We start from the raw sequence: 25,963 nt of genomic DNA, 5'->3' as shown, positions 1-25,963 counted from the left end.
TAATCTTGAAAAAGAGCAAGAAGAACTCACAGTACCTAATTTCAAAAGTTTTTGTAAAGGTATGGTAGTCACATGTAGTGTTGGTAGAAGATAGCTCTGTAGGTCACTGTGTCAGAATAACAGCCAGAAGTAGTTCTTAAGATAGGTGATCAGTTGTTTTCCAATCAAGATGTGAAGACAGTTTAGATAAAGAAGAGTCTTTTATCAGTTGGATCTAGAGCACTTTTCCATATATTGCATCTCCCCCACCCTGCACACAAAGTAACGTCAATCCACACATAGCATTATATAAAAACATTAACTCAGTTTATGGACCTAATTATAAAACTTCAAATTACACGGTTTTTAGAAGAAAATATTTGTGATCTTGGATGAAGCAAAGAGTTCTCACTTGATCTTAGCCAAAAGGCCGAGAAGTGATAAAGCAAAGAGTTCTCAAATAGATCACTGAAACAACAATCTATAGAAGGAAGAAACTCATGAATTTTAATTCATTTTATTTCATGAAAATTAAAAATAGTTTATATTCAGACAGTGAAAAGAACTCTCAAAAGTCAGTAACTAGGAAATAACCCTATTTTAAAGGGGAAAAATTATTTGAACAGATAATTTTTCAAAGAATGTTATGTATATGGCAAGTAACCATGAAAGAAATGCAAATTAAAGCCATAATGAGCATCCTACTCTCTTAGGGCTGCTATGCTGGCACACTATAGGTTGTGTTGGTATAAAGTACTAATTTATTTCTCATAGTTGTGGAGACTGGGACATCCACAATCAAGACACTAGCAGATGTGATATGTGGTTGGGGCTGGTTCCTGAACATCTCTCTATGTCCTCAACTAGCAGACAGCAGAAGGCACTAATTTCATTTGCGAGGGCTGCACCCTCAATGTCTAATCTCTTCCCAAATGCTCTGTCTTCAGGTGCTACAACATTGCAGATTAGTTTTCAACATAAGGTTTTCTTCAGGGACACATGTGGTCTATAGCAGTGAAATACCACCCTATCTAAAAATTTAAAGGATTAATTATATCATGTGGAACCATGGAGTAGTTTTGTACACTGGCAATAGGTATACAAAATCATACATTAATTTTGGGAAAATAGTTGACACTTTCCTAAAGAGTTGGACATATACCTACTATCTGGCCTATACATTCCTATATGTTTAGCCAGGAAAAATGGAAACATGAATCCAAAGGCTGGAACCCAAGTGTTCATTCTAGCTTTAGTTTCAATGGCCATATGGGCATACCTCAAATCCTTTTATTTTACTATAGGACACTGGTGATAAACACTATATAAATTAGGTGGATGTGAAATGAATTTAGATTTAAAGTCAAAATCATAAAAGTTAATCTGCTACATTAATAGATTAATATATATGATTTTTACTCTGTATAGTTATTAGTCATGTAAGTAATTTATAAATGCTAACAATTCATATAAAAGGAGTTGTAACCAAAATTCAACTTTAATGAATCACGTGTGTAGCACGTCTTGTGGAAGGAAGAGAATGGGATAGAGTAGGAAGGGACTGTGCTGCCCCTGAAATTGGAGGAACCAAGTTGGCATCATTCAGGGCTGGCAAGGTAAGAACCAAGATAATGACCCGTTTTTGTCAGTGCCCAGTCCTGTTGCGTATTCTTGTTTTCCTCCAGTCTCCAGTTTTTCTTTAAACACACAATGTAAGCTTTAAGTACATAGCAAAATGGTTTATTTTCAAAATAAACTTTGAAAATAATAGAACACAGAAGTGTTCGTGACTTACTACTCACAATTTGATAGCCTGTAGCTTTTTGGAAGGGGAAAAAACTGGAGTTTGTGAGAATTTGAAAGAATTAGTCTCAGGTGTTTTAGCGTTGGAGGCAGTTTACCTATATCTCCACTAAAAACTTGTATTAAAGGACATTTCTACTTTTATCACAGGGATGGAAATGAGATATGTATATCTCCTTAGAAATAAGACTCCTACTGTTGTTTGGCTTTGATCACCAATAGATGCAGACTCCAGCAAAGCAGCCTTAATGCTACAGTAGTGTTATGAATGCCCTAGAATTTTGTTGACTGTTGGTACTATCCCTGGATTGTCAGTTGCAAAACTCGCCCGTGGGGAAGCAGTACTTCTCAGAAAGCTTCTTTGGGGAAAAATAAACAATAGCTTTAATAGTTTGGAAAATGCACCATATAACTATCTTCTTAAAAATTTGTCCAAGGCTCTGAGTAGTTTTGTGGCGAAAGAATTGTTTTTACCTAATTTCAGTAAAATTTCTTTGAGTGGGCATTCTCCATAGTAAACTATAACAGTTGTGAAGCTGGCCTGGAGAAGTGTTTGAGAGCACAAAAGATAAAACTTCCAGGATCTGACAAAAAATAGGAAGTTAGTGTAGATACAGATGCCTTTTGCCATCAGAAGTGTGAAGTCTAGCTGAGATTTCTGAAAATTTCAGCTTTCTCTGAGTCCAGTTATGAAGGAGAATTTTATAAAAAACTGTATTGAATGTCAACTGTGCAGTATACCTAATTGATTTAAAAGTTTAGATTGTCACTCTGTTTTGCAATTTCCCTTTAAAATTTTTTTAATTTTTAAAATTCTCAGGCTGGGGATATAGCTCAGCAGTACAATGCCTGCCTGGCAAGCATGAAGTCATGAGTTCGATTCCCAGTACCAAAAAAAAAAAACACCAGTAAAATTCCCTGCAGGCTCAACAAACTTTTTGTTTTTTTTTTTTTAAAGAGCCAAGTACAGCAGTCCCCTTATCCGCAGAGGACAGGTTCTTAGAGGAGCCCCAGCCCACTCCCCCTGTGGAGGCCTAAACTGAAGATGGTAGCAGATTCCATGTATGTGGTTTTTTCCTGTACACCCATATGTAAAGTTTAATTTATAAAGCAGGCACAGGGGCTGGGGATTTAGCTCAGCGGCAAAGCGCCTGCCTTGCAAGCGCAAGGTCGTGAGTTCGGTTCCCGGTACCGGAGAAAAACCAAAAAAAGTACCGAACCTTATGTATGCTATGCTTTTTTCCTCTACATAAAAAAAAAAAAAAAAAAAAAAAAAAAAAAGCAGGCACAGTAAGAGATTAGCAACATTAGTTAATAAACTGGAGCAGTTACAGCAATTTATTATAGTGAAAGTCACGTAGATGTTCTATCTGTTGAAAGAATCAAGACAAGTAGTAACATTTTGAGACCTCAGTTGATGGTAGATACCGAAGCCACAGAAAGTGAAACTGTAGTTAAATGGGGGCTGTTGCAATTGTCCTGGTAAGGATTATCCAGCACCTGCCTTATGTTTGTCCAAAAAGGACAATTTCTGCCATTTTTTAAGAAAAGATGTTAGATGATTGTGGCACCTTATCATTTGGAATACTTTCAGTTTTCAACCCATGTAGTGCCACCCCACTCTGCTGTCTGCCCCAGCATTTGCAGTATCGGAGACATTCTTTCTTTTGGCTTTTTCAGACTGGATCTGCCTGTGTTGTTCAGGCTGGCCTGTAGCTTGCTATGTAGTCCAGGCTGGCCTCGAACTTGTAGCGATCCTCATGCGTCAGCCTCCCAAGTTCTGGGACTACAGATATGCTCTGGTCTCAGGAGACATTTTTGACTGGCACAATTTGAGGAAGAGTGAAAGCTGCTGGGTAAAAGGTAGAGATGCTGCTAGACATCTTACAGTATCCTGGATATTCTCCCACAGCTAAGAGTTATTTTGCCCAGGGTGTTAACAGTGCTGAAATGGAAACGCTATTATATTTGGATGAAGAGTATCCAAAATACTTCGGGCTGTTGCTCCATAGGATTTATTGTCATGTTTCTTTAAAGTATACCATCTATTTTTAATGACTACTTAAGGTGCAGAAAGTCATTTACCAAGCGATTATTACCAGACAACGTAATTCTTAATGTTTAATATTCCATTAATAAAACAAATTTTATTTTTCATATTGAAAGAAGCTATTTGGCAAATTCCTGCCACAGACAACTGTTACTAATGATTATTACCTTGAGGGTCTAATTACTTGGTCAGGAGTTTATATTCTAAGTATGGTCTGGGAAGACAAAAGGAAAATCAGAGCTCTTGCCCTGAATTCATCATAAACTTCCTGAAATGACCCTAACTGCTAAGAGTCATTTCCAGCACTGGAAACTACTACTGTAGCAGGTGCTCAGTGAATCTTCACAAGGAAGAGGGCGAGGCATGCTGCTCACTTGGTGGACTTGGTAGAACTTGTGCTTTGCAAGTTGGATAAGATGCCTGATCATTCACACCCAGGTCCTTTTGTGGAACTCCTGGTTCCCTGCACCTCACTGTATTAAGAGATGAAAGTACCTTTCTAAGGAAATAAAAGTAATAGGTAAAGTCTACTGACACTTGCTGTGTATCAGTGGGTGTGGGGCTAACATTTTCATTTTTTTTCCACAGTAACTGACTTTATTTTACAGAGGTAAAAACTCAAGGTTTAATAATTAACAAGGTTTAGGCTCCTTTCTGTTGCATACCAAAGCTGTGCTCTTCACCATTACAAAACTTTGGATAATATAATTTTGTCCTCAAGAGCCAGACTTAGCAAAGTTATTTAATCTCTCCCTGTTTCTGAAATCTGCTTTGTAGTACTGTATCACGCTCAGGGTTGTTGGTTATGTTAATACATGTTTAGAATGGTACTGGCACAGAATGATTGCTTGGTTTTAGCTCTCTTAATGATTATAATTAATATATTCTTTGTAGAAAGGATTTCTGACTGCCTCGGGTATTATATAGTTCTACCCTTAAAGACTTTGTAGTCTCTTTGGGAAGATAAGAAAGGTAAATATGAAATCTGATAAACATACAATCAAGTACTGTGGTTGCTGAATGATATAATAGAGACTATAAATGCAAATAGAGTTTACTTTGAGAAACATATTTATGGCTTGAGAGGTTTTTTGTTTGGTGTTTCGTTTTTCTCTCCTACTTTCCATTATCCGTGTGACAGCCTTTCAAGTTTTATGCCAGGGATTTTGTCAGGGTGTTACTGACTTTCTCCTGGCTTTGCTTTTGTTTTTTTATACACCTTGAACTCTTTGATCATCACATAACTTAGTAGTATCTCCCATCGTTTATCAGTCATCCTGTCCAGGACCCAGCAGGTTAGAGAACATACTTTCCCTGTTTGTGTCCTTAGAGTATTAGTGGGAATTGCACCATTACTTTTGTACTCCGGCATCAGCTGGTCCTTTAATACACATCTTCATTTTATTTGTCCATTATCAGCTTCTTGTTCCATTCCCTTTTGGATATTTCAAAATACTTATTCCTTTTGTATTACCCATAAATAAAATAGATGCTTTTAGACTTTCATCTTCTGCTTATGTCCTTCCCTGGCTAGCATCCATTAGGCTTTGCTGCATGCAAGGGCACCAGTCATAGTTCTACCTCCTGTCAATCCTATCCTCTTTCTTGGAGGGCTGGAGATCAAACTTAGGGCCTCATGTATGCCGAAAACCTCAGCCTGTAACCATTTCTCCATTTCCTTTTATACATTCCTTCTTGACTTTTCTATCACTACAATTTCCTTCTGGGAGATTCCATTCACCTTCATGGCTTCACTTGGCACCAGTGAACCCCACTTTTGCACCTAGGGTCTTTTCTTGAACTCTGTCAGTGGGTGTTTCCAGCAGCCCTGTGTATATTTCTGAAGCAGAGCTATCAGGGGCAGTTCAGAGTAGACATTTGTCAACAGAGCGTGTTAACACAGCTGCTTCTCCCAAAACAAAATAGTGTGTAAGTTTTTCCAGTTTTCTCTCACTACTGTCTTCTGTTATTCTTTAGTGTGACAGCCTTTCTACATGTGTGCTTGTCTGTATGCTTTCTAGGACTTTCTCTAGGAGTAGCTAACTGAAAAAGAAATTATTTGTTTAAAAAACTCTCAAGACTTCTCATTCAATCTAACTTCAGTCTCCGGGTTAGATTGAAAATCCAGCTTCAATAGCTTGTTTTTCTGTGATGGGTTGAGAAAGAATTGAATGATGATCTGGTCCAAGTTCACTAAGGGGTGAATATTTTTCTTTCTCTCTCTTTTTTTTTTCTTCTTTAGTAAATGTTCTAAGTTTTCCTCCAATATGTTAACATTTTATTACTTACCTTTTTGTTTTTCTTTTGATATCAGGAATTGAACTCAGGACCTTGTGCTCTCCAGGTAGGCACTTGTGCTGCTGAGCTATATCCTCAGCCCTTACCTACCATTTTTATCACCATCTCATGGAGTGATAATTAAATTAGCTTAAACTTCTATACTTAGCATTTTCAGTTTACAAACGTCCAATTTTGAAGGCCTTTCACAGTTTGACTGTACCCATCTTGTCAGCCTTAGTCTTGGCTGTAGTTCTCTTTAGAATCTTGCAGAGCTTATTTCAATTGCTGACCACCACTTGTTCATCACAGGACCTTGGGCAAGTCAGTCAAAGTGGAATTAACTATACTTTTTGGATTATGAGGTTAAATTAAATACAGCATTTAAAGGGCTTAGTTCAGGAGCTGGCACATAGTAAATACTCAAGAAGCATTAGCTGCTGTGGTTGTGACTACCTTACTCCTTGGCTGAGAGCTCACTTACCCAGTGCGTGGAGTTCATTTTGCCTTGACCACACATACTATTCTCAAGTCCTGGAATGCCTTATTCTCTCCTGCTCCTATTTCCTGCTGAACAAACTCTTCCCAGCACAAAGTCCTTTAGAATATACTTTACGGTGGTGTTCCCTTATTTTGGTGCTTTTTGTACACTTGTGGATCCTTGTATTTCATTACTATTTGGACCTTGAGTTTGTCTTTCAGAGCAGAGTTTAGTTCTCACTTGGCTTGTATCCTGGTATTACTTGCCATGTCTTGCAACTAGCAGATTTTTCAGTTAGTAAATATAAATGCTGTCACCTAGGTTGTCTCATTAATACCTACAGGTTACATGTGTGAGATAGGTGGTGTTATCTCCAGTTTCCATATCAGGGCTGGGTGAATGATTGCCTGGGAGGCCCTTCATTGCGTAGGGGATACAGATGGAGAATTCCCACGTTTAATAACTTAGTGCTATTTTATATGGCTGACCCCTTACATTTTATATTTGTTATTATAATACAAACAGGATATTTAAATTTAATAAAACAATTTCTTGATTATTATCTTTGAAGCATCTTTTAAATTTTGTGATATGTAAAAACATCTGAAGAATTGAATTTCTGCTAATTCAGATTTGTTATAGTTTTGATCTGTGCTGAGTTTGCGTTACTTATACTGTATAATATTACTTAGCCAAATAATTGAATGAATAAATATATTTGTGATATTGGATACTTTATAGAATATTTGTTTAGTAAGTATTAGAGTAGCTTATACTTGAAAGACTTAATATTTTTTCAAAGTTAAATCCATTTGTTCACTAATTTCAGTTAGGCTTTATTAAATTTTGTGCATATAGTTAAAATCTTTCAGATAACTATATGTTTGTATATAAATGATAGGCCTTTCTTAGTCCTTATGTAAGATTGTCATTTTAGGGTCAGTTAATAACAGATTGGGATAATTTGTGTTCTACTATGGCTTTTGTATTCAGTGAAAAGTACTGATTCAAATAGTTGGATGAAGGAATATTAAAGCCACATTAGCAATGTAAGTGTTGATTGAAGTTATTTTAGAAGTGTAATTGTGGTTTGAGTGACATGATAGATTCTAAAGAGTACATCTTTTCATTTAAAGAACAAAATACAATGTTGAAGATAAAGGAGTATTTATTATCCATTGTGTACTGCGCTTTAAACTGAATTCATGGGTTTGTTTTCCTATATTGTTTTTGTGCTTTCAGTTTTTGCATTTAAAAATATCTGTAAGCATTCCTTATGTTACAGAGTATGAAAAAAAGTTTCATAAAAAATGTCACCCCTATAATTGTAATATTTATACTTGATTTTAGGGAAGCTATGCGAAATTATTTAAAAGAGCGAGGGGATCAAACAGTACTTATTCTTCATGCAAAAGTTGCACAGAAGTCATATGGAAATGAAAAAAGGTAAGATTACTGGTTTTGTTATAGTGGATAGTTGTAGTTGTCACATGAATTTGCAAATAATGTGTTAGTATTCATGTTTGAGCATTTCTGTTATCCAGTTAATTTGCCTCATACAAAATGAAAAAAAAGAAGGGGACTTACCTCTTAAAGGAGAGAAACAAAGTTACTTTTGGCCTTACTCAGTCCAGAAGGAGAATTTAGCAAAGATAATCTCGCTAAATCCCTGATTTTACAAAATGAAATGATGCACAGTTTTTTGTTAGGGCTTTTTTCCCAAGTATTTCAGCCATGCATTACTTCATTCACGAAGATGTTTTCCTGCCCAGTACTGATGTGCACACCTGCGATCCCAGCACTGAAAAGGCTGAGGCAGGAGGAGCTCAAGTTCCAACCCAGGCTGGGCTACAGAGTGAGACCCTACCTCAGAAAACAAAACAAAACGCTTTAATTTTGGTAGAAAATGCAGTTTTTTTTTTTTTTTTTAATAATCTGTTGCAACTGCCAAGGTAGCATTATAAAAAGGAAAAGGCTAAACAAACGCTAATCCTAAATTGAACTCAAGAATTGATCCCTGGAGCTACTATAAAGAGAAGGGCTCCTTATCCTTTCCCACAACCCCCTATAGGCCCTGAATCTGTTCTGGTTGTTAGGAAATGCAACCCCCTGAAGGGTTCCTATTCAGAAGGCTAAGGCAGATGGATCCCTTGAGCCCAAGAGTTCTGGACCAGCCTGAGCACCATAGAAAGACCCTGTTTTTTTTAAAAAAGAAACTGCATCTATATTTTCATACCCCTTGAATGTAGGTGCTACAGATAATATCTATAAAGCTCATTGGCCAAAATTAAATTATAACAGTGATCTTTACATTATTTCTCACAGTATCTTATAAAGTCCAGCAGTGTGTGTGTAATAGTCAGCTTTCGCTGGATTGTTTTGTTCTGTTATTTTGCAGTGGCACCCAGCATCAAACCTAGAGCAGGCCTCATGCCTGCTGTGTAAGTGCTGTACTACTGAGCTGCGTCCTCAGTCGTAAAATAATAATTATTTATGGTACAGCTGGTGTTTTGTTGTTGTTACTGTTTTTTTGTTTTTGGTTTTTTTTTTTTGGGTGGGGAGGATGCTGGGGAGTGACCCAGGGCCTCAGTCTTACTACTCACATCTACAACTGAGATGCACCCTGGTTTTTCACTTGGTTCCTGGAATTTTGAGTCCTTCTAAAGGCCTGTTTTTTTTTTTCTTTTTTAAATGTTTCTTCTTTTTTTCTTGGTACTTAGGATTGAATCCAGAGCCTTCACACTAAGTTACATGCCCAGCCCTTCTTATTTTTTATTTTGAGACAGGGTCTTACTAAGCTGCCCAGGCTAGGTGCCAGCTTACGATTCTCCTGCCTCAGCCTCCCAGAGTGCTGGAATTGTAGGTGTGTGGCCACCGTGCCCAACTGGCTTGGCAAGTTTCGGTTAAGCATTTCATAGCCTGCATGTGTGGAAAGACCACAGGTTTTTTGGATTGGCTAGAAAGGCACCAAACTCAAGTTGGAGAAGGACTTAAAAGGCAGGTTTGGCGGTTGGAATCTTTAAAGAGTTTGTAACAAAAAGGAAACTTTCAGCATATGCATAAGAATGGAGAAACTAAGCATGTAATTAAATTAATTTACATGCTAGAAGAAAATTAAGAATTCTCTTTCCTGGAGTCATCTAAATCTGAGCTGAAAAGAAGGTGAAGCTATTTAATTGATAATTTTTGTCCTCAAAGAGCATGAATAAATACAAACAGTATTTAAAATTCAGAGTGTTCTTTTCTAAGTGTTATTTCTTAATCTGTTGTAATTCAGGTTTACAAAATTTCTGATTGTTTTACTTTACTAATAAAATTTAGTTCACTGGTTTAGAGTTAAATAAAAGAAGTCTGGGACGTAGAAAACCAAATTAAGGAAGCTGCCATTTTTTCATGAAGTTGATACTGGAAATTGAGTATTTTTTTTTAAATAATGAAATTTAGTGTATGTATATAGCAGGTTATTTATTTTCTAAACACAGCAAAAGTCAGTACCCTCATCCTTAAAAACAGATCTAAAAGACCAGCTGTGGCCCTCATAGTGAATCTAAAATTAAAATAGTTTCTTTTTTTTTTTTTTTTTTTGCCTTTTTGAGACAGAGTTTCACTATGCAGTTCAGGCTATCCTTGAACTCACTTTGTAGCCCAGGTAGCCTTGAACTCACAGTGATCCTCTTGCCTCAGCCTCTGAGGGCTAGGATTACAGGCGTGCATCACCATATCTGGCCTACAGTAGTTTCTATATCAGCTATAGTTACAAGCCAGAGAAATGCTTTACCAAAAACTTTAACCCTCAGAATAATCTAGAGACTTTAACCATGGTGGCATTAGAATCATTGAAGCAAGGATTGAAATTCCTGAGACTCATTCCAAATTTCTTATTGTATTTCCCTACTTAAAAAAAGATTATACGTCCATATCCATTTGCTTCTTCCTTCTTACTAATTAAATTCCTGAGGGGTATATGATCACATGGATTCTCTGTCCATATAGCTCTAAATGTTAGAGCCTTCTATTGGTTAGCTATGGAAGGCCTGAGGAGAAGTAAAGATACCTGAAAAACATAAGTGTCTTGTAAACTTGATTTAGGATCATCTCATTCACCAGCTGAATTATGTTTATCATATGGTTCCAAATGTGACTGGTGCTCCTTTACCTTCTCTGGAGTTTTAAAGTTGCATTTTTCTACAGTTGGATTCATTTATTAATTGATTTCTGATCACCTGTTAGGTTCCAGGTGCTATGCAAAAGGAACTTTTAAAAGTCACTATGCCATTTAATAGTATGATGGATTACTAAGGCTCAATGAAATAAAAGGGAAGGATCTGTTTGGAAAATATTAAAGTCCAGTTAAGGTTCCTGTTTGTTAATCACTGTTAAATACAAACAAATACAGAGCTGCAGGACCTTATCGAGTTAACCTTTATAGCTTCTTCTGTTGCAGTAGTCTTTATTTTCTATTTCTTTCTGTTATTTGTATGGTATAGCCAGTCCATAACCCCATCCAGACACTTGAGAATTTATGCTTTTGGCCTCTAAAATATGAAGAAAAAAGATAAAAGGCCAGAATAACTACGTTCCAATATTTATACTTAATTGTATTGTTATTGCCTTATGACAAAGGAGGAAACCCATTGAATTTTCTTAATGTTTAAAAAGTGTTAATAGTGAGGGACTACAAATTCTAGGCCAGGCCTCTGATGACTGGCAGGCTCTGCTGAGGCTTCTTTGAGGACAAACAAGAGCTGTCAGGCCCTGACTCGCCGGCCGAGGCAGGCAGTGACAAGAGAAAGCTCCGCTTGTTCTCTTGCCCATCAGGTTCCGGTCTCTGTGCAGAGGTGTAGGGCTTCCGGATTGAGGTCACTTGGGGACATGACCACAGTGCTTTTGGCCAGGTCCCTGTGGCATTAAAATAACTGCAGTGAATGATGCTAAAAATACTCATTTGAAAATTTAAGTTATTCTGGATAACAGCTTTTGTGCCCACTAACAACCTACTTACTTGCACAGCACATCTGTTATCCCATTTATTTTAGTGGTGAGTTTGAAGTTTTCGTTAAAGAAGTTCTTCCCAGGTTAAAACTTTTTAAAAGATTGTTTTCTATTGAGGAAGTATAAATATGCCATTGACATACTAACATTCAGCTTTGTCTCAGGGTAAGTAATTAGCAATAATAGTGGTGCTGTTCAAGCCATTTGAGAAGCTCTTTAGCTACAGACTGTGATTCTGAAGTCATATGAAGAGTTGTGTTAATTGGAGTAACTGGTGAAAAAGTTCTCAGATATGGCCCTTTTGAACTGAATAATCATCAGTAATGATTTGTCAGAGGTACTCAGAAAATGTAAATAACATGACTTTGGATTTATCTAACCACATATTTTATATGTTGGGCTGAGTAGAAAGCCTTCTTTGAATCTGTAAGGTGTTTTCCAGATCTCTTGTCAGGATTATAGAAAAAAAGTTACTGAATCCGACTCTGAAAATACTGATTGAACTGTGAAATGAGTAAAATACTAAATGTGTGCATATCGCCACCAAGTGGCAGAATGCTTTAAGCTATGGGGAAACATGAAAAACTAAGGGCAACATAGTGTTATAGTAATCTTTTTATAGCAGCGATTAAACTGTAAGAACCCCCTTACTTATCAAATTTTGACTGCTTAGTAAATATTGACCAACAATACAGATTTTAAAAAATGAGTTTCACATACCTTTATAGAGATATATTTGAATTTTTCTTCTTTAATTATGTAACCTTTTATTTTTATCCCATTTCCCTTTGATTTTTTTTTTGGCTGATTCCCTTTTTTGTATATATGGATTTTTTTTGATGACTGTTACTGTGGAGGTCTATGGAAATGAAAATTTGATTAATTTACTGTCTTTTAGGGAATAGCAATATTGGGATATTTAAGATAGGATTTCACCAGCACTTTAAAGAAATGATCTCAATCCTTAGATTCTGTTGGATTTACTGTTTTCTTGTATCACAGCTTTCTTGGGTAATTATAGGATTGATATTAAACAAGTTAGCTCACAGGCTATTGAAAAGTCTTTTTTTTTTTTTTTACATTATTACATAATTGGAAAGCCTTTTCAAGATAAAACTTTGGCTGGGAATGGTGGTGCATGCCTATAATCCCACCACTCAGAAGGCTGAGGCAGGAGGATCTCTGTGAGTTCAAGACCAGCCTGGGCTACAAAGTGAGCTCAAGGCCAGCCTGAACTGCATAGCGAGACCCTGTCTCAAAAAGGCAAAAAAAAAAAAAAAAAAAAAAAAAGATGGAATCAATGTTTTGAATAAAGGATTCTTTAACTCCTTGTCTTAATTTTATAGCCTGTTAGTTTCATGAATTTTGGCACAGTACTTACAAAAGACAGCACTAATTCTTGTGTTATTTCAGCTCTCTTTATATTTTCAGATACGAAATAAAATTAATTTTGGTATAACTCACAGATTTGACTACTACATTTGGTATACTATACAGTACTAAAGCATGACTCTTCAAATTTACAGCTAGTATGCCAATTTACTAAGGAGTCTTAATGTCAGTGTTCAAGAAAATACTAACAAGACACACGTTACCAAAATTGACGCCTTCCTAGCCTCCTGAGAATGTGCCAGCCAAGGTATTTGATCCTGTGCCAGGGTAAAGCATTGAGTGGCTCTCAGCATTAGAAACCAGAAAGATCCATGATGTAGACTTAAACTGAACCAGCTCCAAAAGCAGCCCAGCTAATCAGGAATCCCTCCAAACTTGAGCGAACTGGAGCTGGGCCCACCACCTTGGCCGAGACCTTTATTATGTCCATTCATGGCCCTGCTGTGAGTGTGCAGGCATGAAAGCCTCTCTAATTCCCGGTTGCTTTAAGTAAATAGGAGAAGACTACAAAGGCTTCCCTCCTTGCTCTCTTTGATCTGTAGAGCCCACTTGGTTTATGTACCTGTTACCTCCAACTCCATCTCCTATTGATCTCTTTTTCTCTCTACCTCCACTGTAATGTATCTCTCTACTTTTGATTGTCATTCCTGCCACAAAGCTTTTGCACTTGCTCTATCTTCTGTCAGAACACTCTGGTCCTAGGTACTCATGTGGCTTGAGGTTGTGACTTAAAGTTACCTCTTTAAGCATGCTGTCCATGGCCGAGCAGTTCACTTTTCGAGAACTCTGTGCCTGCTTTATTTATTTTTAAAATTTTCTCTTAGTTCTTATTATCAGCTAATAAAGTGAACACATTGTTTTACTTGTTGGACTTTTTCTGTTATTGTTGTGTCTTTGCTATTAGGATATAAGTTCCATGAAGAGTTTTGTGGGTTTGGTTTGGTTTATTTTTACTATTCCCAGTGTGTGGTACACACTTGAGAAGTAATAAATAAATAATTTGGAGAATTAATCAATATTAAGTAAACTGAACTCACTTGTCCTAAGTTAGATGCAAATTGCTTATGAAGTAGTCCAGTTAGGATTGAAGAAGGGTGCCACTGTGTATGTAGTTAGAATCAGTTCTGTAGATACTTTAGTAGGCACTAGGGGTGAAGCCAGATAAGAAGCCCACACCTCTAACCACCAGGAAAGCCAGAGGGCCAAAACCAGCCCGCAGGTGCCTGTGTATGCACATGTGCACAGGTGTTTATATGCACATCAGTGGTTTTTCTTTTACTCTGCACATTGTAGTCCAGGGTATATATTAGTTGCCAGATTTTAAAATTGGAACTTCACATAAAGTTTTATTTCATAAGTCTGTTGAGCAGTTAGATGATGTGACCACTACTAGGCCCATATATCCATGGTTCATCGATGTGAGTGGGTATGTAGTTACACATCAGGCCATCCCCTGTGTTTTACAGCCGTGCACCAGGGGCTCGTTATCATTGCACTTAAGCGCTTGTTTTTCTAATGTAGGATTAAGAGAAGAAACATTTTTCCTTATTCACAACTGTATGAAAAGTAGGAATCCTCCTGAGTGCTGTTTGTTTTAAGAGAGGAAGGAACCTACCTGCGTCTCTATGTAGTTAAAGGGTATTCCTGCTTCTTTATTGTACACCTGGGTCATTCATTTCTATCACTTACTTGACTACTGTAAGAATTTTGAGTTTTCAAGCCCCGCTGAGAGACACGACATAGACATCAGGCATAATTGAGCAAAAGAGAATTACACCCAACATAGGGAGTGGATTTATGGTCTGAACTATGAAAAATATGGAGCTTGAGCTAGGTTTTGAAGTATTTTTTTTAATTGCTAGACAGAATATTATAAGGAAGTCATTCTATGTGGGAAGAATTTGTAAGGGTGTTTTTTGGCACTGGCAAGACAAACCTGTTAGCAGTCTTTTTTTTTTTTTTTTTTTTTTTTTTTTTTTTGGTTTTTCTCCGGTACCAGGAACCGAACTCACGACCTTGCGCTTGCCAGGCAGGCGCTTTGCCGTTGAGCTAAATCCCCAGCCCCCTGTTAGCAGTCTTGAGTTGAAAGAATATAGTGTTTTGTTCTTTTAGCAAAGTATTTCTCAGTCATTTTCACTGCACCAGGTATTGAGAAAAGGTACTCAAAACAGCATGCCCTTGCTGAGTTCCACCGCCAATGGTCAATTTTGAGGGATTCCTTTTAATGCTTTGTTTCAGGTTAATTACCAAATAAAGTTCAATGTGATACCCATAGGAATAAAAGCATTAATTAGTAACTTACTTTGAGTACACCTTAATTAGTAATCAAATAGTATGTGGTGTCATGTTTTGTACATTGCACTTCTGAACTAGTGCAGATCTTTCAGCTATGTAAGAATTTAAAGAGAAATTCTCTATTCTAAACATAGAGACTCTTAACTGAAGGTATAACTCCAGTATTTTACCTAAAGAGATGTGGAAGTTGATTTCTATCCTATAGACGTGATTATTTCCATGATAGAAGCCTTCACCACAGTTTTTCATAAGGAGTCAATTTAGTGCATTTCTGCATGATTTTGTTTTCGTATGGTAAAGAAGAAGAAATGTCTTGAATCTAATTACTGTGTTTGGGGGGTCTTTTCCCACATTATCCTTCAGGTTTTTTTGCCCTCCACCTTGTGTGTATCTTATGGGCAGTGGATGGAAGAAAAAAAAAGAACAAATGGAACGAGATGGTTGTTCTGAGCAAGAGTCTCAACCATGTGCATTCATTGGAATAGGAAATAGTGACCAAGAAATGCAGCAGCTGAACTTGGAAGGAAAGGTAAATCAAGACTCACGGTTCCTTGTAAAGGGGGCATTGTGGTAATAGAATGTAGTTTTCACATTCAATCTGGTGAGGTTTTTTTTAAGGGTATTAATAACATTTACTTGACTATAAAACCAGAGCCAGAAATACTCCTCTCAGATAGCTGTGGTCTAGTCATGATTCATGAAGCTCATGCTCTTGACATCTAAAGGTGGCATGCAGCAAGCCTCTGCAGCTTGCTAGTGATTTTAGCAAGGTGTAAATCAGGTTTCTCTTGGAGGCTAATCATTTGGTATTAACCACTTATCTCCTTTCTGACAGGAAAGTAATACTGAAATATCAGTGAAAATACATCATTCAGTTATGTTTTACTGTGCTATCTTTATCTTAGAAGCAGCGGTAATTGACAAATTCTTAGAAGGATTTGTATGGGTCATAAAGGTCAATAATGTACTTAACATTATGGAGCAGAACTATGCTGTAGACAAAGAAGAGCCAAAATTAGTATATGTGCTGCCAAAGTGAGCTCAAGAATAGCCACAAGTAGCTGTGCTCAGACTTTTAAGGGTGATTTTCTTCAATTATTTTGTGAGGGAAAGAAATTTATCAGCTGTTTTACTAATTGTATTTTATGAATTTAGAAGTCAGTAACTGTCAACCTTTAGTATTGAAAATTCTCATTTAGAATTTATCTAGAAAATTTCAGTGACTACATGAAAGTCTCCTAGTAATAATAGCTAAGAAAATGTTATTATATCCTTAGTCTTCGTTGAGTATCATAGTTGTGTTGTATCTGGGATTAGGGGTAGGCATTGGTAGTTAGCTGGGAATTTGTGCTCACCTTCCGCTTACAGTTATTTTATAGTGAATACTAAGCCTTGTATCAGCCTCCTTCAGATCTGTTAAGTTTGGGATAAAAATTGTTTAATCTTAAAAGGAAATAAAACAGTGAGACCACTCAGGTCTAAGTTACAATCTGTGAGCTGAAGAAAAGGATACTGTATATGTAAGTGATGGGCTGACCTAATAGCTCTTAGCCATGTCTTTTTATGTTTTCCTGCTATATAACATCCCTGAACTACATGATTGCAAGCTACATACCTCCATGTCCAATACTATGAATGAGTAGAGCAGATAGGTAGTGAGTTCTAGCTGCTGGTGTATTTTAACTGTTCTAGTTAACTTTATTGCTTACTTGAACCAGTTCAGGCTTCCAGTAATTTTATCTTCCAGGGTTATAAACCAAATAAACCAACCAAAAGCACCACTGGTGATGGCACAGTAGCACTGTGTTTAAATTCTGTACCCTTAGGGGTTGCCTCAGCATGAAGATCCTCTTGCTTTCCTCCATTGCATCTTTGTGAATCTTCTACCATAATACACTTTCCTCAAGGCTAGAAATTGGCAGAAGACAGAATACATAAGAACTTGAGCATTTATTATTTCCAATACCTGTTAATAGGGTAATAGAATGTGTGTAAGCCAGACTTACATGTTAATATTTAATTTTAATAATAAATGCTGTTAGAATAGTTTGTGTTAATTAAGACTGGCGAAGAGTTGGTACAAGGCATTTCAGGCAGCAAGAACAACAGTCATGTGTTGGGAACATAATGGTATAAGGACATAGTATAGCCTAGATAGCAAAAGTGGCAATTTCCGCTTGTCTACTATTTTAACCTCCTTTCTTGCGTGGAAATACTGTACTGTTTTCTTTCAGTAGTCTGTTGATTGAGTGATACATGTGGGCATTATTAAAAAATAAAGGATGTTTATTTTGCATTATTTCATGTTCAACTAATTTTAAATATTACAAACATTCTAGTATAATTACATTTATGGTATGACATTTGACTTCAGGTTGGTTCTGAGATATCATTTAGTAATACATTCAGTTTGGTAGGTATTCTTTTCCTCAGTTTTATGTTTTCTGTGGTTGCAGCCAAGTAAGCTATGTAACAAGGATTACTTCCTTAATTCTCACACTTGTGTTTCTCTTGTTTTTGACAGTGGTAAACTCTTGCCAACATCGTTTTGTTTCTGTATTTCAAATATTTCTACAGTATTACTTTTGTAGCATTTAGATATTGTATTCTTCATGACGGGACAGTGTTTTCATTTTCTGAAGATCTTCAAAGAAGTGTTCTTTTTAGGGTTTTTTTTGAGACGGTTTTTTTATGTACTGTAGTTTAGGCTGGCCTTGAACTGACTGTGTAGCCCATTCTGGCCTCAAATTTGTCGAAGTCCCCTTGCTTCAGCCTCCCCAGGTGCTAGGATTATAGGCCCACACCATCACACTTGGGCAAAGAATTGTTTTAAAGTTAAAAAGTTCATTCCTAGAGAGAGTATCTTATGCCATTTTCTCTTCTAGAATTTCATTAGCTCACTGAACATTTTAATATGGCAGGGCAATTATAATTTAGTTTTTGTTTGGTTATTCTCTTAGAACCTAATATTTTTCTTCTTGAATCTGTGGTCAGCAGCCATATATATTTATAGTTCCATTGAAGTTATTCCAGATCTCATTTTTATGCATTAAATGTAGTTAGGGATAAATGTTCTATTTTTTCAAGGAGGTATATGTATATGTGTTTTTCTAAAGGAAATAAAGTCTTACATTGTTAGTGTCTCTAGTTTTTTCCTTACCTGTCTACTGATCTACTTTGTTGATGCTATATTTCAATATTTTCTCTTTCTGATATAGATCATATCCATTAATGTTAACATTGAAAGTTAAGTGATCTTAACCTTTTTAAGCTCTCCTGTTTGAATGCAATTCCCTTCATTTAGATAAGTGGTGTTATTTTTGTTTCCTTGACTGTCTACTTTATAATATTGATTCCCCTTTTCATAGACCTCATCTTATCTTGCAAAGCAGAACAATTCCATTGTTTAGGCTTTGCTTGACCTTCAGTGCTGTCATTTTAAGAAGTGTGGTCAACCCAGGGACGTAGTAGCTCACAGGGCGTGTAGGGTGGAAAGAGCCATGTGACTGCAAAATACTGTTTTTATTTTTATTTTTATTTTTTTACTATTCATTAGCTTTATCTTATTTTGTCTTTCAGAGAGCCAAGCCTCTCAAAACATATACCAAACTTTTGATTGTGTAAAAACTTGAGTGTAGAATATTCAAGATGGCACTTAAAGCTGCTTAATGTAACTTTGGTATTGAGAAATGAAAAATTGTTGCAGTATTTTTTTTGTCTGTTACTAACACTGCCTGTTAGTAAAATTTTAAAGATTAAAAACTCAAGCTACTTCCTAAATGAAAAGCATTTAAAAAGCATTTGCTTTTTAAAAGGAAACTATAAGAGGTAGTTAAAGATAACTTGTGTAGCCTAATCTTTGAGTTAAGAAAATACTCTGGATACTTAGCGCTGTATTTGAACATCATCTGCCATACCTATAAAAGGTCAAAATTTAGTTTCTTGTCTAATTCACAGAGCTCAGGAGGAGTGATAAGATTTTAGAATTTGTGATACATAATTGAAATAGTTGCATTATGAAGTGGCCTTGCTATTTGACAAGTGCTGTAACTTAAACACCATGTTTCCAGTTGCTGGAACTTTCATTCTGATAAACTGGCACAATGCCTTGAGCATTTTCTCTACATCTAAAATCATTTCTTCTGGTAATATGCTATGAGTTATCCCATTAAAATGGTAAAGTCAACCATTTTACAACTAGTAAGTGTACTCTTATAAGTCTCTTTCTAGTTTACACTGTTTTACAATCAGACTTTTTCTTAGTGTCATATACACTAAGTGGTTAATCAACATCCAACTATGTAAAGATAAATATTGTGTGTGCCTTTTGAGGAAGACTACTACTGAAACTTTTTACAAAGTTCTGTTAAATTCTGATGGCTTTATTTATATCTTTGGGGAAAGTCATCAATTATTTTTAACTATAGAAATTCTATTTTAAAAAAGTGTTGCCATACTTTGATAATTCTGGGAAACAGATGCAGCGTTAGTAGAGCTGGGGCTGGGGATTTAGCTCAGCGGCACAGCGCCTGCCTGGCAAGCGCGACATTGTGAGTTCGATTCCCGGTACCGGAAAAAAACAAAAAACAAACAAACAAAAAATTATAGAGCTGGAGCTGGGGATTTAGCTCAGCGGCAAAGCGCCTGCCTGACAAGCGCAAGGTCGTGAGTTTGATTTCTGGTACCGGAGAAAAACCAAAAAAAAAAAAAAAGTAGAGCTATATATATTTTTTTTAAAGGTTTTGTGTTGGGGGTGGTACTGGAGATTGAACCTACTGCTTTTGTGTATTGAGCTACATCCCCAGCCCTTTTTTATATTTTATTTTAGTATATGTGACACTTTTTTTTAATTTTGAAACAGAGTTTTGCTAAGTGGGTCTGACTTCACAATCCTTTTGCTTAAGCCTCTGAGAGTGCTGGGGGGAAAAAGACTGTTTTGGTTTGGTTTGTGATTGACTGATTGACTAATGGATGGATGGATTGATTGACAGATTGATTGATTGAGAGGGCCTCACTATGTAGTTCAGGCTGACCTTGAGCTCACTAAGTAGCCCAGGCTAGCCTCAAACTCAAGGCAATTCTCCTGCCTCTCAGCCTCCAGAATGTTGGGGTTATAGGTATGCACCACCATACCCAGAAAAAAGACTTTTAATATGGCCTTTTTAAGAGAGTAAAATGGTTCCTATAGTCTTTTGTTTGCTTGTTTAAATGTGAATGATCCTTTAGTCATTTTTGTTTACAACTAAAACTCAAGGGTTAAAAAATTAACATTCTTGCCCATGAGCTCATTATTGACACCAGAAAAAAATCTCAGCCTGGTGCTCTGTCTGCATTGTTCTGCTGTACTTTGTCCAGATGAGTCTTCATAAGGCAGCTGCCATCTAGATTCATGTTAAAAGTTGGCTACAACCTTTCCAGGGAAGAACAAGTCCTCAGATCACATCAGAGTGCGGCTCCTGGGACACTGCTTGTCTTCCAAGTCTCTTTTTCAGACTCTTCTGAGCATTAAGGCAGACTTTTCTGAGCATTAAGGACCTCATGCTTCTCTCCACTTCATATACTAGCTAGACTTGGATTTTTTTAGAAGGTTTTCAGTTAAGGAATGGAACAAAGGTAGTGATAGCCTTCCAGTCTCCATCAGCTTCAGCTTCCTTCCCGCAGTGGTGTCTGCTCCCCGAGGGCTGAGGAGCTGCCTATCCATTGGAATTATTTTATTAAACTTGATCAGACCTAGTTAAGGCCACTCTGGGGTTTAGGCACATAATTGACAATATTGGATGCTATTAAAACTTTGTTTTTCTTTCACAGAACTATTGCACAGCCAAGACATTGTACATATCTGATTCTGACAAGAGAAAACATTTCATGTTGTCTGTAAAGATGTTCTATGGCAACAGTGATGACATTGGTGTGTTCCTCAGCAAGCGGATAAAAGTCATTTCCAAACCTTCCAAAAAGAAGCAGTCACTGAAAAATGCTGACTGTATGTATACTTGAGTTTTCTTACTTGTTCTAAACTCCCACCATGAATTAATAAGACAAACTTTTTAAAGTTGAAAAATTGCTTTTCCAATAGTTCCATACTCATAAGTGAAATAAATCAGACCCGCATGTGTAAACACCCTATTGTCTCCCTAATGTAAGAATCTGAAAGAGTAAATAAAACTGAAAGGTACGATAGATATTATGAAAGGGAAAGAAACTGCTTAATAGGAAAGAACAACTGGGATGAGGGAAAGAAGAAAAGAAAGAAAGAGAAGGGAAATACACACACACACACACACATACACACAGATAGCTATACTACTCATTTCTATTGGTTTATTGAAAGGAACAGTTAATGTTTAATTGTTTGATCAGTCTTGCATACCTACATCTGGTAATCTGAGCAACTGCTTTGAAGATAACAATAAATACTACAACAACCATTGTTTTCCTATCAGCTTGTTTTGCAATTTTGTATTTTTATAGTTTTTGTGTTGTTTTGTTTTTGTCTTTGTTTTTGTTCTTTTCTCTTTAAAATAAAATTAAATAATAAAGTTGAAAAATTGCTTTTTCAGTAATAAATTGATTCCTCACTAATATTTTGTGGCCCTACTTAATTATCTTCTTTATGTGATTGTTATAATTGAAAATGGGTAGAACCTGGTTTAATGAAGTAGTTCTCAACCAAAATTGTTTCCTTACATTTGGGAAAATGAGAGTATGGGAAGTGTTGGCATTCGGTGTCTTGGGCTAGTGATGCTGAATGTCTTACAGTGTCCAGGCTACTTCCCATTCAACAAAGAATTGATCCGCCCTGAATGTCAAAATCTCTTTCTGCAGAACATCAAATGGGCTTTGGAAGACCATCCTGAGAACCGAAAACAAACCTTTAAACATGATTGATCTGGCAGAGACTACTGTCTCATCAGCAAAATGTTTCTAGACTACTAAAGATCATACTGTCTGTTTGGACTGTACATTTTAGCACATTTTGTTTTTTTAATTTAACTTACTGTTTTCAAATTTAAATAAAAAGGAGAAAGTACTGTAACACAGCAGTGCAGTTTTAATCTGTTGTAGTTTCTTCTCTTCCCTTTTCTATCTTTTTGGGTTTTTTCCTTCAATGTTATTTACATTTTGAAGAAACTTAGTCATTTTTTTTCCGTGAAATTTCCAATTGTGGATTTGGCCAGTTATATGTTCTCTGTTTCTCATATTTTCCATTAACTGGTTGTTACACCTAAAGACTTTTAAATGACTTAATAAATAAGCATTTATCCTGTGTCTTCTTGTTTTGGTGCAAATAACTGATATGAGAAAGTTCTTTGCAGAAAAAATTCGTAGAAAAATTCTTCATAGAAAAATTTTTCGTAGAAACAATTCTAGGTAGTAAATGCAGAAGTTAGGAATAAAGATTTAGAAAATCACCACTTTGCAACCCTTTATGATGTAACGGCTAGTATACTATTAGGTTGCCAGTTGCCAGAGGAGCATTGTGGGCATAGCTGGTCATTTCCATTGGATCAGAAATAATGTATCCTTTTTGTTGTTGTTGTTGCTGTTGTTGTTCAGATTGATTATAGTGTAATCTGCCCATAATGCTCCTCTGGCAACTGGCAACCTAATAGTATACTAGCCGTTACGTTGTAAAGGGTTGCAAAGCAGTGATTTTCTAAATCTTTTATTTCTAACTTCTGCATTTACTACCTAGATTTATTTCTACGAAGAATTTTTCTATGAATTTTTCTGCAAAGAACTTTCTCATATCAGTTATTTGCACCAAAACAAGAAGACACAGGATAAATGCTTATTTATTAAGCGAATAATGGCAATATTTGAAAGTGATCAGTGAGGCATTAGCTTTTTTGTTTTTATTTTGCTTCATTATGAACTCATGAGTTTTTATGGTGGGTGTTTTTTATTCTACTCAGTTATTTATGTTATTTACTTAATATTATGGAAAAGATTAAAATATTACTTAATATTATGGAAAAGAGACTGAGACACATGATAAAATGACACTCCTTATGTTCATCTCTAGCTGTAACAGCAATCTTAGCTCAATCTGGTATCATTTCATCATGAGTACTGCAGCACACAGCCTTTCCTCTGCCCTCCTTGTGGACTGATGCCAATCTCAGACCTGCTGTGTGGCTTTTAAAAAGATGGAGGTTTCATGTTTTTTTTTACTATTTCTTGGTATCAAATAACCAATATTTAAATTTAAAATTGCCTAAAATATCAGCTTTTTAATTTGAGTCAAAATTTAAGTCACCAGATATTTATTTCTTTCTATCTGTCTGTCTGTCTAGTATTGACATATCCATGAGTATCATTTAACTTATATCCCACCCCCTGCAATTTATTCAGGACAGTAGCCCTTATAGATTTCCACATAATATAATTTGCTAATTTTATTCCTTTGGTATAGTTTAATGCATTCACTGTAAATATATTGATATTGCCCCAAAAATCAGAGCTGGACACTAAAAGGTGAAAAGACAGGTTTCATTCAGTACTCTTATAATAATGATAAAGAGTCTCTAGTATAGAACCACGTTCAACTTTGAAGTACAATACAGTGAGGTATATAGCTATAGAGCAAAATGAGGGTATCAGATGATGGAAAAATTGCTAAGCAGACAAACTTGGGTTAGGGGGATTCTTACTAAACTACCTTTGTAAAAGCCTTGGTAAAAGGAGGGCAAGGCAGTTGTGTGTCAGGGATTGGGCATGACTTAGGATTTGTTACAGCTGCATTGCGCAAACCAGTGAAAGGGCCCGGAGAGGAAGACTAGTGGAAAAGAATGCTTGGAGCAGTGTGTTTTTTCAAGAGAAAATCTTTGTCAGGGGTTAATCTGGAATCTTGATCAGATTGAAGTCTGTTACTTTTTGTGTTGGTGAAGGGCAAGGCAAGTCATGGACGGTTGAGTGTCTCACAAACCAGGAGGCATGTGATGTCTTGCATTCAAGCTATTTTCCATTAAAATTACAGTACAGAGGTTTTTTTTCACCATTGTATTGAATATTAGTATCAATAATAGAGAAAAAATTTCACTTTCAGGATGTTTTTCCTAATTTATATAGACGTGGTTTTCACTTTTAAAGTAAATATTTACTCATAATATTTATTTTATAAATGGTCATGTAGTACAATACATAGAAGTACAGTGAATGGTACCTCAGTTCACATGCTTAATTCTTTTCATGAGTCTGGTCATAAACCAAATTGGACAAGAACCATATCAAATTCAGTGGTTAGGTGCAGTGTTGACTTTGTGGGGAAATTTGATTCCATTTGCAACTACAGTCGTAAAAGGGATTAAATTTGTGAACCAGGGTACCACTGTATTTAGAAGATAGCAATACTCTCTAAAATCACAACAGGCAGAGACAGTTGCCATCAACTTTAGAACACCCTTCTGGACCCCTTTCTACACATGCATTCTGTAGGATTGGGTGCAGACATGTGGAGACACACTCATGCAGTCTTACTCAAAAGTAAATTTCTGTAGTGGGACCACAGCGGACGTGTTTTCTAGTTTGCTTTTCCATTTAGTGATACGTCAGGGAGATATTTTCTTGTCAGTGAATTGAGGTGCATATCACGTATCATTAGCTTGACATTTTGTGAGTTACCTAAGTTTTTTTATTTTCTCAGGTTAAACTGTCACTATAATCTCTTAATTGTTAGATTGTAATAAGGAACAGTCATAACTTGCCAAGCAGAAGTCCTTTCCTGTGCTTGTTCCAGTCACATAAATAGGTGCTATTTTTCTTTGCAGTATGCATTGCCTCAGGAACAAAGGTGGCTTTGTTTAATCGACTTCGATCCCAGACAGTTAGTACCAGATACTTGCATGTAGAAGGAGGTAATTTCCATGCCAGTTCACAGCAGTGGGGAGCATTTTACATCCATCTCTGTGAGTATAAAAATGTGCATTGTTAAATTCTAAAAGTTATTTTTCATAATGTGATAATGGATATGTTTTTATCATTTTCCTAGGCAGATAATAAATTCTAAAAGATGATATTTTGGTCTCTTTTTCTATCCAATATAGTGGATGATGATGAATCAGAAGGAGAAGAATTCACAGTCCGAGATGGTTACATCCATTATGGACAAACAGTCAAGCTTGTGTGTTCAGTGACTGGCATGGCACTCCCGAGATTGGTAAGGCGCCACTTCTGCTTAAGTGATAGGTGAAGTAGCAGTTCTTAAAACAGAAGAATCATAGCATTCAGCCAAAAATGTACCTCGATTTTATGCTTTTTAACTTAAAGGATAATATCTGTAATCTCTACTACAATTAATAATTGTACCCTACCTAATTTCAAAGCTGCCTTACGACAGTGAGCCTATTTTTGCAAGTGCATTCATGATGACTCCCTGTTGTAGTCTTTCTAACAAATTTTGCTGACAGTTTCCTTTTGGTTGTGAACGCGTTCAGCAGAGGGCACTATAAATTACAGTATGACTTTTTCCCTTACTAGTGCAGATATGCTGTTGTTTTTTGTGCTACCTACTGTATACTATTATAGGACCAAATTTTCTTTTTTTTTTTTGGTTTTTATCTGGTACCGGGAACCGAACTCACGACCTTGCGCTTGCCAGGCAGGCGCTTTTGCCGCTGAGCTAAATCCCCAGCCCCTAGGACCAAATTTTCAAAAGCATAAAAATTCATATTCCTTTTGAAATATAAGCATAG

The 25,963-nt window shown here is 36.3% G+C and overlaps 1 protein-coding gene across 6 annotated transcripts in view; it reads left to right on the top strand.

The window, feature by feature from the left end:
* Rbpj (recombination signal binding protein for immunoglobulin kappa J region) overlaps nucleotides 1–25,963 on the top strand; it is a 246,381-nt gene that overhangs the window by 210,503 nt on the left and 9,915 nt on the right. For 5 of the 6 annotated variants that reach the window (XM_013518082.1, XM_005392029.2, XM_013518083.1 and 2 more), the window contains 5 exons: nucleotides 7,941–8,036; nucleotides 15,633–15,798; nucleotides 21,078–21,252; nucleotides 25,040–25,177; nucleotides 25,316–25,428. In XM_013518082.1, the coding sequence (XP_013373536.1) occupies nucleotides 7,941–8,036; nucleotides 15,633–15,798; nucleotides 21,078–21,252; nucleotides 25,040–25,177; nucleotides 25,316–25,428 (688 nt within the window). Of the gene's footprint in view, nucleotides 1–6,146; nucleotides 6,177–7,940; nucleotides 8,037–15,632; nucleotides 15,799–21,077; nucleotides 21,253–25,039; nucleotides 25,178–25,315; nucleotides 25,429–25,963 lie in introns of all 6 variants that reach the window. The other variant, XM_013518085.1, reaches the window with a different exon arrangement.

This window comes from Chinchilla lanigera, unplaced genomic scaffold, assembly GCF_000276665.1.
Source record: "Chinchilla lanigera isolate Chin_1 unplaced genomic scaffold, ChiLan1.0 scaffold00042, whole genome shotgun sequence".
Classification (NCBI taxonomy): Eukaryota; Metazoa; Chordata; class Mammalia; order Rodentia; family Chinchillidae; genus Chinchilla; species Chinchilla lanigera.
Note: the sequence above shows the minus strand (reverse complement) of the source record. Positions and strands in the feature narration are given on the sequence as shown.